Below are 10,306 nucleotides of genomic sequence, written 5' to 3' on the forward strand. Positions count from 1 at the left end.
TGTTCCCCTGCCCTTCTAGGGGTCATCTTGAGGTCTCTCCTGGTCTCTGCCCCCTGTGACACTTGCCATTACCCACATGGAGTCACTTATGTCACATTCTGTCAAGTTAGAGTCGGGAGGTCATGAAGAAGCCCTCACAAATACATGAACAACGGCTGTCTTGGCCAGTAAGCTAACGCCAGCGCCTGCGGCAAACCCTTCTAACCTTTGGTCTTTATAACCTGTCATTTCTTTTTTTTCTTTTTCTTTTGAGATGGAGTCTTGCTCTGTTGCCCAGGCTGGAGTGTAATGGAACGATCTCGGCTCATTGCAACCTCCGCCTCCTGGGTTCATGTGATTCTATCTCAGCCTCCCGAATAGCTGGGATTACACACCACATACTCGGCTAATATTTTTGCATTTTTAGTTAAGACGGGGTTTCACCGTGTTGGCCAGAATGGTCTCTATCTCCTGACCTCGTGATCCACCCGCCTTGGCCTCCCACAGTGCCTGGCTAACCTTTGGTTTCAAAACAGCTTATGGTAACTTCTCTTTCTCTTTAAAAGATTTATCTTGGGGCCAGGCGCTGTGGCTCCTGTAATCCCAGCACTTTGGGAGGCCGAGGCAGATCACTTCAGGAGTCCAAGACCAGCCTGACCAACTTGGTGAGACCCCGTCTCTACAAAAAAAAAAAAAAAAAAATTTAGCTGGGCATGGTGGCACATGCCTGTAGTCCCAGCTACTTAGGAGACTGAGGCAGGAGAATTCCTTGAACCCAGAAGGTGGAGGTTGCAGTGAACCAAGATCACACCACTGAACTCCAGCTTGGGCGACAGAGCAAGACTCTGTCACAAAATAAAAAACAAAAAAACACCCTTGGGTGGGGCACAGTGACTCCTGCCTGTAGTAATCCTAGCACTTTTGGAGGCCAAGGTGGGCAGATCCTGTGAGCTCAGGAGTCCATCCTGGGCAACATGGTGAAACTCCTATCTCTACAAAAAACACAAACATGAGTGTGGCGTAGTAGTGTGCACCTGTGGTCCCGGCTACTCTGGAGGCTGAGGTGGGAGGATCACCTAAGCCCTTAGGACGAGGCTGCAGTGAGCCTTGATCCAAACCACTGCTCTCCAGCCTGGGAAACAGAGACCCAGTCTCAAAAACAAAAACAAACAAAAAAAACCAATTCCCCCTTTTCTTTATCCCCACCCTGCCCCACCACATGCCTGTGGCCCACGGAGGCCTGCATACTCTAAACTGCAGTCATCTGTTATTCTCAATTAAATGCATTTGTTCTGGAGAGGCTGAGTTTCTCTTTAGGTTGACACCGCTCACTCTCATCAAGTCCCTGCAGTGCCCCAAGCATCCCTCCCATGTGGTTAGCAGGGAGACTTTTGCATCTGGAGGCTGCAGGTGCAGGAGAGTGAGTCATCAGAGCTGAGCATGCAGAAGCCAGCCCCGGAGAGCACCCGAGGCTCCTGACCCTGGGTTGTCTCACGCCCTCCAGAGACCTGCTGAAGAGTGGGATGGGAGCACAAGGGATTCCTGGGCACCCTAAGCAGTCTTGGCCTTCCACCTGTGAACTCCTCACCCCAAGAGGGCCCCCAGTGAGGCCAGCCCTGGGCCACAGCTGTGAACACCTGACCCTTGTTCCCACCACCGTGCACTAGCCCAAAAACTGCACTTGCCAGGATCTCAGTCAATCGCAGCAGCTTTTGTTTACTGGAAACATCCCAGCGACAGAACATGAAGATGCCGGCAACCATCTTACAGACCATTACCTCATCAGTGGTTGCCAGGGCCATGGGTGGTAGCGCTGTGTGCTGATGAGGGGCAGCAGAGGGAGACCTTTGCGGTCTGACTTGACTGCACTTGTGGGTGCACTGGACCACGCATATTTGTACTTGGAACACCGCAGCAGTCTCGAGCTTCTGGATTTGACACTGTCCCATAGTCATGTGAGATGCCGTCACGGGGAATATGGGTGGAGAGTACTCAGGACCTCTCTGGGCTTTCTTTGCAACTCTACATGAAGGTATGGGAATTCGAAAATGTAAAATAAGAGAGGGCCAGGTGCAGTGGCTCATGCCTGTAATTCCAGCACTCTGGGAGGCCAAGGCAAGAGGATCACACTTGAGCTCAGGAGTTTGAGACCAGCCTAAGTAACATGGAGAGACCAGGTGCGGTGACTCACGCCTCTAATCCCAGCACTTTGGGAGGCTGAGGCAGGCTGATCATGAGGTCAGGAGTTTGAGACTCAGCCTGGCCAATATGGTGAAATGCCATCTCTACTAAAAATACAAAAATTAGCTGGGCATGGTGGCAGGCACCTGTAATCCCAGCTACTTGGGAGGCTGAGGCATGAGAATTGCTTGAACCTGGGAGGCGGAGGTTGCAGTGAGCCAAGGGCACACCACTGCTCTCCAGCCTGGGCAACAAGAGTGAAATTCTGTCTCAAAAAAATTTAGTTGGGCACGGTGGTAGGCACCTGTAATCTCAGCTGCTTGGGAGGCCGAGGCATGAGCATCACTTGATCTGGGAGGCAGAGGCTGCAGTGAGCTGAGACAACACCACTGCACTCTAGCCTGGGTGACAGAGCAAGACTCTGTCTCAAAAAACAAAAACAAAAACAAAAAACCTCCCAGCTAACTGTGCTTGTGTAGAAAGAGGTGCATCCCTGTTCCAGTCGTGGCCATGAGGAGCCGCTATGAGAAGGGCCCTAAGGCACTGCATGGTTTGCAACAAGAAGGGCAGAGCCAGGGAGGGGAAGCAGACGTCATCCTCTGGGCTTTGGTTTCAAAAATAGCAAGGTGTGGGCCTGCACCTGCTGCCTGCCCAGGTCTGGGCGCCTCCACTCAGCCACTGTCCTCCCAGTGCCTCTAAATCTGGAAGGCTGCATCTGAACCTGCCCTTCCAAACACCCTCCCCTGAGAAACCCATGGGGATAAGTAAGGGCCTTCCACTGGGGGGGTGGTTTGTGAGGTGGGGCCGAGGATGATTCAGCAGCTAGTTACATGGCATAGCTCTCTCCATGCCAGCAGGGACAGGGAGGTGCCACTCTCATCTCCCTGGAGATGAGAAGGCAGGAGAAGCATCAGGAAAGAACCCTGGGGCGGCTGGCTTGTCCCAGCCATAGCCATGCTTGAGTGCAGGGAGGGGCCGAGGCACTAAATATGGAGGCTGTGGCCTCACTCGGAGAGTGGGGCAGCCTGAGCACCAAGATCCATCAGAAGCAGCAGGCAGCTGAGGTGAGGGCTGGTGCCTCCGACTCATGACATCCCGGATCAGTCAACAGCCATCATGGAGGCCACCGGCGTGATCCCACTGGTTCTTGGGGAAGCACAGAAAACTCATCGGCCTAAAGTGACGGTGGATGAGGCTGCGAGGCGGTGGCCTTGGGGATAATGAGGAGAAGGCAGGAGTGCTGGCTGCAGGCTCAGGTGTCCAGGCTAAGCTTCTCAGAGCCGCCTGGATCACGGACATCAGGCCCTTTCTCTGGCCTTGCTGGGCACCCGGGTGTGTGAGCAGGACACCCCAGCCTCGCCCCCATTACTGGTTCAGCTGCTGAGGAGGAGGGGCAGCCCTTGGGTGGGTGGAGTCGTCCTCGCTCTGGTTCCACATCTGTAGGCTGCAGAAGCACGTCCAGCGTAGCTTATGCGGCTTCTAGTGCTCGGCTGGGTGCGGGGATCCACAGGGCTGGCTCCCAGAAGGACATGTCCTCCTGTTCTTCGCAAACGACACCACACCTCCCTCGGGCCCCAACCCAAAGCCTCCTCTCAGCCCCATTCTCCCAGGTCCCAAGTCCCTCTGCCTCTCGGCTGGACCCCACAGCTGGGAATGGAGCCACAGAGCCCTAGCAGGGGCACCACTGGTGTCCAGAGGCAGTAGGCGAGGGCCTGCCCTCGTGGAGGGGCCCAGATGTTTCATCCTGTGTTCTGCAGGCTGGAAGCACGTGGCAGCCTGCTGTCCCACCAGAGCCCAGGCTGGGGCCGTAGCCCCAGCTCCAGGACCCGGTGTTGGCAGGCCTGGCAGGGTCAGGGCTCTTGCTGCTGCAGCCCCCTGGCCTGGTCCTCATCCAAGATGAGCGGGGACTGGAACTCCCGGCCTTGCAGGTACGCTTCTAAACCCTAGAGACAAGCAGGCCACGATCGTCAGGCGCCCACCTTTCGGCCAGCCACAATACCCAGGCACGATCCCAGGTCTGCCTAGAGTCAGGGAGGGGTGGGGACAGAAAAGCTTCCAGGGCCAGGAGCAGATGCACACTACAGGACATCTGAGACCCCACTCAAGACCCTAGGCCAGCAGGAGACCCTCCTGTCAAGCTCAGGCCTGACTTGACCAGAGAAAGCGGCAAAGGTGACCGCGGTCAGGGAGGTAGCAGAGGCGGCATCTTCCCTCCGCAAGGCCCCACCAAGGCCTGGCTGGCCCCACACTGGGCACAGACCTGGGTCATCTCATCCCCAGGACCTGCAAAGGCCTCCTGGATGCCTCACCCCACCTCACCTCATATCCTGGAAGGTCTTCTGCAACTTTAAACCACTGACCCCATTGGTAAAATGAGACAGAGCCGTGCCGTCTCCACCCAAGCCGCCACCTCTCCCCAGATGGTATTCCAAACCTGACTCCAGAAGAGCCCAGACAGGGATGGGCAGCTCTCACCTCTCCAGAGTAAGACACCAAGGGCGATATCTCACAGATGGCTGGAGGGTCTCCATTTGGGGGTGAGCTAGGGAAAGTCCACTCATCGATATCGCCTCACAGCTGGCCGGGGCTCTCCCCCAGTGCCCCCCACCGCATAGAAGCCTGAGCACACATCTGACTCCTTGAAGCCCCTTTCTCAGCAAGCTCATCTTCCTCTGGACAACCCACACCCTGAGCACACATCCCACTGCCAGTGACAGGACCTGATCTGGGGGAGAAAGCACCCCCACAGGCCTCCCATGCAGAGCCTAGGCAGACTTAGGGGTGGTCCTGGAAAACCAGAGAGATGGAAACCCAACGTCCTTTTCTCTCCCAGCCCTGGTATCAAACTCTCCTGCTACTTTCTGAATTCATGCCCAGGGCTCAGATTCAAAGCCTATGAATAAACAGGTACAATGTCAGTTGGGTGATAGATACCCTAAAAGCCCTGATTTGACCACCGTGCAATCTATATGCATATAACAAAATTGCATGCATAACCTACACATTTGTACAAATAAGAAGAATAAAAACCAAAAAACAGCCGGGGCGTACTGGCTTACGCCTGTAATCCCGGCACTTTGGGAGGCCGAGGCAGGCAGATCACAAGGTCAGGAGATCGAGACCAGCCTGACCAACATGGTGAAACCCTGTCTCTACTGGAAAAAACCCACAAAAGTTAGCTGGGTGTGGTGGCACGTGCCTTGTAGTCCCAGCTACTTGGGAGGCTGAGGCCAGAGAATCACTTGAACCCGGGAGGCCGAGGTTGCAGTGAGCTGAGATCGCGCCACTGCACTCCAGCCTGGTGACAAAGTGAGACTCCACCTCAAAAAAAAACAAAAAACAAAAAACACAAATCTAAGTATGCTTTTGTAAACAAACCAAAGCTTGTGGGTAAATTGGGGAGTTGGGGAGCCCCCTGCTTCCCCCAGAGCTCTGAACAGAACTTGAAGGGTCAGGCCAGGAGGCTGTGTCAGTGGTCACCTTGTGATTTGGGGTGGTGCCAGGACAGAAGACCCCTCCTCCGCGTGGCTGTGGCAGAGCCAGCAGGGGCCCCGAGCTGAACCCTCCCCTTCTGGCCATAGCTACCCCAGGGCCACACTCACCAGGGAAGCTCTGGGAGCCAGGCCCCATGTGCATCCAGGAAGTGGGCCCCAGCCCGCAGGGCCCACCGATAGTGCTGGGCGAGCAGGGCCCGGCGGGCAGTACAGGGGCTGTCCCTGTCGGCCAAGTCTGCGTTCTTCAGCGGGGAAAACTCCTCCTCCCGTAACACTTCAAAGGCAACGAAGTTCCTGATGGAGAAAGGGCTGGTCACCTACGTCCCGGCCCAGAGGCCCCAATCTGGGCAGGTGAGGGCTGGGCCGGGTTTCCAGTAATGGAGTGAGGGTCTGGTCCCATGGGGAGCGAGTCTAGGCAGGAGCCCCAGCGGGTACTGCAACTTTAAACCACCGACCCCATTGGTAAACCGAGGTAGAGCTGTGCTGTCTCCACACAAGCAGCCACCTCTCTCCAGATGGCATTCCAAACCTGGCTCCAGAAAATGGAAGGACCTGGGCCCTCCGATTCCAGCAGCCAAAAGCCCAGACCCTGGGACCCCTGTCATGAGAGCCAAAAGCCCTCCCAGCTGCCCTGGCAACCTGGCCAGAGACAGCTCCTAACTTCGGGCGGGGATGGCGGAGGGTCCTCCCAGATCCGCAGCCCCAGGACTCCAGCTGCCCCAGAGGCTCCCTATGCCCCAGTCTTGGGGGCTGCTGACCCTCAGGGCCAAGAGCACCCTCTGGTCTTCTCCCCGAGACCTGCTCGTAGTCCCCTGGCTCCCCCTCCCCAGGCCTCCACTTCCCTGCCTCACTGGCACTCAGTTCCCACCACCAAAACGGAGGGAGGGAAGAAGGGAAAAATAAACAAGCCCCACTACTAACTCAGCAAACGGGAACACATCAAACACGAACTTCTCCATCTTTATCCCGTTCGGTTTCAGCGGCTTTACCAAATTCCCCTCCTCGTCCACGTACGGGACCTTCTTCACAGCCACGTGTGGCTTCAGCAAAGGCTCAAACTTCCTAGGGCAAGGGAGGGCAGAGGGGAAGAAAGAAACAGATCAGACAGGGCACCGCTGAGGGCTCTGTCCCCATTTCTGAGCACACCCAGCCAGGTGAGACAGGATGGCAGCAGAGACACTACACCGCACAGATGCAGCAAGGAGCTGGATCTCCAGGGAGGAGCGGGCACAGGTCTCCTCCCTGCAGCCCCGTGCCACATCCCTGCCCGGGCAAACAGAAACTGGCAGGCCCTGGGGCAGAGGTAGCACCATGGGCACGAGGGCAGTTCCAGCACCTCTGCCTTTGCAAGAGTGGGATCCCTTCTCCACCACAGCCCTTCAGCCGCACCTGACCACAGCCGCTGTGGCCCAGGGCACGCAGCTCAACGGGACCCCGCGGGTCCCTGGTCTGCGCAGGCAGCTCTGGCAGGCACTCCATGGCCACCTGCTGCCGCACACCTGGTGACGGCCTGAAGGAAGCCGCGGGTGAAGAAGTGGTTGCAAATGTTGCCTGCGTTATAGAGCAGGCCTCCGTCGGAGGCACGCAGCTGTGCGGTCTCAGGACTGATCTCGCTGTACTCCACCACCTGGGGGACGCCGTCCACCTGGCACACCACGCCCACCGGCTCCTCGGGGTAGGCCTTTTCCACCACCTGCAGCGGAGACCAGGGATGGGCTCCGAGGGCGGGGCTGAGGGCGGGGCTGAGGGCGGGGCCAGGCTCGGAGGCGGGGCGCGGCGCAGTTGGGCGCTGACCTTGGCCCCACAGTCCGCACCCTGCAGCACGCAGAAGCCGATGAAGACGGGGTCTGCCAGCCGCACCAGGATGTTGTCCACACAGTACACGTGCACAAACTCCACTCCCCGGCGCTCCATGTCCTCCAGGATCTTGTGGTCCTCCAGCGCGCAGTAAAGGCCCCCGTTGCCGTCTGCAGACGAAGAAGGGAAGGGGCCTCGCGAGGGCTCCCCCCAGGGCTCTCTCTGCAGGTCTAGGACGCGCTGGAGGCGGGAGAAGCCCGGGCCCTGTGCCTGAGGCACCCTAGTCCTTAACCAGACAGCTCTGTGGTTGTACCACGTGACAAACGGGGGGCTCAAGGCCCAGAGAAGGAGGCGCCTAACCCAGGACCGCACAGCCTGGGGCAGCCGCGAACCCGGGCGCGCGGACCCCCAGCTACACCCCCAGCTCCGGTCTGCGAGGTCCCTCCCGCCTCAGGAACGGGCTGCACCTGGGGCCATGGCAACTTTGTCCTTGCGCTCCAGGATAACTTTGCCATCAAAGGTCACGGCAGGCAGCAGGCGCTGCTCAAACATGACCACGTTGGCCGGGTCCAGGTGGAAGAAGTTGTGTTCCCTGAAGAACTCTGCGGTGGGCCCCAGGGTGAACTCGCTGGTCATGACGTACCTGCGAGGGAGGCGCGGTGAGCCGGCCGCGAGCGCGCCTCGCCCTGCAGGCAGACGGGGCTCGGACCAGCGTTCAGCTGGGGCTGGGGCCAGGCCCCATTTTGGTGCGATGCTGGGCTGTGTCCCGGGCTGTGCCGGGGTTGGGGCTCGCGTCTGGAGCGGGTGGGGAAAAGGGGCGCGTGGGCAGGGGTCCCTCCGGGCCGAGGCCGGGCAGGGAGGACACACCAGGGCACGGTGCAGCGGGTCCCGTGGCGCTCACCCGCCAGCTGCTCCACCCGCCGAATCCGCTCCGCCTGCAGCTGGTACAGGGTCTTCCGGCTGGGCAGCCCCACGCGGTACATGCCCTTGGGGTAGGTCACGCCCAGGCGAGTGCCCTGCCCGCCCGCCAGCAGCAGGACGGCCACCTTGTTCAAGGCGATCTGGCGGAAACCTGGGGGTACCCGCGCGGTGAAGGGACGGCAGGACCCGCCCACCCTTCCGCTTCAGGGCGAGCCAACCCTGGGGCCGGGGCTCGGGGACTCCGGGGCAGGATGCGTGAGGCGGGACCCGTCTCAAAGTAGCAGGGGGAACTCCACCTCCCCGAGCGCGGCCTCGGCGCCCACCCCCTCCGTGGGGACGACCCCCGCGGACCCCCAGGGCCTCCGCCCCTCCTACCTTCCTCCTCCCAGCGCCCCCGCGTCTTGGGGTCGCTGCGGCTGGCGCTGCCCAGGCGCTCGGGGGGCAGGGGCCGCAGGCGCGCCGCCAGGCCAGGCGGCGGGCCGGGGGGACGCGCACAGGCCTCGGCCGCCCTCCGGCAGTGCTCGCGCAGTGCGTCGGGCTCCAGGGGCGCCAGCTCCGCCAGCAGCGCGGCTCGCGGCTCGGGCGCCAGCTCGGCCCAGAAGCGCAGGAGGTGCTCCTGGCCAGCGCGCTGCAGCCGGGCGCGCACGTCTCGCTCCGAGGCCATGTCGCTGCCGCCGTCGGTCCAGTCGGCTCTCGTGACTCGCGCCACTGACCAGCGTCACGGGACCCGGCGGGGGGTGCAGACCCCACTCGGGGCGGGTCCGGGGCGCCCCGCCTTGACCCCGCCCCGCGCCCGGCCCCGAAGCCCGCCCACCCCCGCCGGGGGCCCCGGACTCTGTCCCGGTTCTCTCTGACTCCGCCCTGTTCACGCCCCCCAGCCCCCCGCGTCCGAGACTGGAGTCCGGGCCCAGCCCCCTCGCTCCAGCCGGTCCCCCGTCCCTCTCCGTTCCCCGGACCCGCTCCGGTGTCTCGCCCTGGCCTCGTCCCTCGAGCTGCCGTCCCCGTTCCTGCCCTGCTCCAGGCCCCGAGCCCGTCCCGCCCCGTCCACCCCGCGCCCCGCCCCGAGGGATCCCAGGACCCTCAGGAGTGGGCGGAGGAACTGACCACGGAGCTAAGGGAGGAAGGGGTCCCGGGGCGCCCCGCAGGGGAAAGCTAAGTTCTGTCCCAGCACAGGCTTCGAACCTGAGTGTCGCGGCCACCTCTGCGTGAACTGAGACGCGGGTGGAGGCCTCCTGGGGCAGAGACCACCCGCCAGGGTGCATTGAAGAGGCCTGGGCTGTGGCTGAGCTGCTGGGAGGGTGGAGCCAGACTGGGTGACGGGATGCCAGCATGGCGCCTGCAGGAAGCCACCCCGCGGCTTGGGCTCCGTCCCGCCCGCCTCTCCACCTTCCCACTGCCGGGTGACCAGAACCCACCGCAGCCCACGGCCCACGTGGTTACTTTACTAACAGGTTTTAAAATATCTTGCTTGCGGCCGGGCGCGGTGGCTAACCCCTGCAATCCCAGCACTCCGGGAGGACGAGGTGAGAGGATCTCCTGAGGTCAGGAGTTCAAGACCAGACTGGCCAACGTAGTGAAACCCGTCTCTACTAAAAATACAAAAAGTAGCAGGGCGTGGTGGTGTGCGCCTGTGATCCCAGCTACTCGGGAGGCTGAGGAAGGGGAATCAAATCGCTTGAACGCGGGAGGCGGAGGTGGCAGTGAGTCGAAATTGCGCCACTGCACGCCAGCCTGGCGCCTCGTGACGGCGTGAGACTCTGTCTCAAAGTAAATAAATAAGTTCATAAATAAATAAATAAATAAAAATTCAATATTTTGCTAGTGAAAAACATGAACGGGGCTGGGCGCAGTGGCTCATGCCTGTAATCCCAGCACTTGGGAAGGCGGAAGTGGGTGGATCACCTGAGGTCAGGAGTTTGAGACCAGCCTGACCA

At 60.3% G+C, this 10,306-nt stretch overlaps 1 protein-coding gene across 2 annotated transcripts; it reads right to left on the reverse strand.

Annotated features, from left to right (window-relative positions):
* Positions 1–1,669: 1,669 nt before the first annotated feature.
* UAP1L1 (UDP-N-acetylglucosamine pyrophosphorylase 1 like 1) lies at positions 1,670–10,306 on the reverse strand. Of its 2 annotated transcripts, none has more exons than XM_039461376.2 (9): positions 8,748–10,306; positions 8,353–8,523; positions 7,919–8,094; positions 7,449–7,621; positions 7,154–7,347; positions 6,576–6,716; positions 5,763–5,948; positions 4,636–4,702; positions 1,670–4,103 (listed from the first exon to the last, which is right to left on the reverse strand). In XM_039461376.2, exons 1-9 carry the CDS (start codon positions 9,701–9,703, stop codon positions 4,011–4,013), a joined length of 2,157 nt encoding a protein of 718 aa, XP_039317310.2. In that variant the 5' UTR covers positions 9,704–10,306; the 3' UTR covers positions 1,670–4,010. The 2 variants fall into 2 exon arrangements, with proteins under 2 accessions (XP_039317310.2, XP_039317311.1); XM_039461377.2 differs by having other exon boundaries at positions 8,319–8,523; positions 8,748–9,125.

Source organism: Saimiri boliviensis, chromosome 2 (assembly GCF_048565385.1).
Source record: "Saimiri boliviensis isolate mSaiBol1 chromosome 2, mSaiBol1.pri, whole genome shotgun sequence".
Classification (NCBI taxonomy): domain Eukaryota; kingdom Metazoa; phylum Chordata; class Mammalia; order Primates; family Cebidae; genus Saimiri; species Saimiri boliviensis.

Excerpts from the sequence above, each read along its gene's own strand:
- UAP1L1 (XM_039461376.2), bottom strand. The coding sequence starts at position 9,703 with ATGCTGGCATCCCGTCACCCAGTCTGGCTCCACCCTCCCAGCAGCTCA. Across the intron at positions 8,524-8,747 it reads GGGGCGCTGGGAGGAGGAAG|GTTTCCGCCAGATCGCCTTG; the intron begins GTAGGAGGGGCG and ends GGGTACCCCCAG. Across the intron at positions 4,703-5,762 it reads TGGCTCCCAGAGCTTCCCTG|CTCACCCCCAAATGGAGACC; the intron begins GTGAGTGTGGCC and ends GACTTTCCCTAG.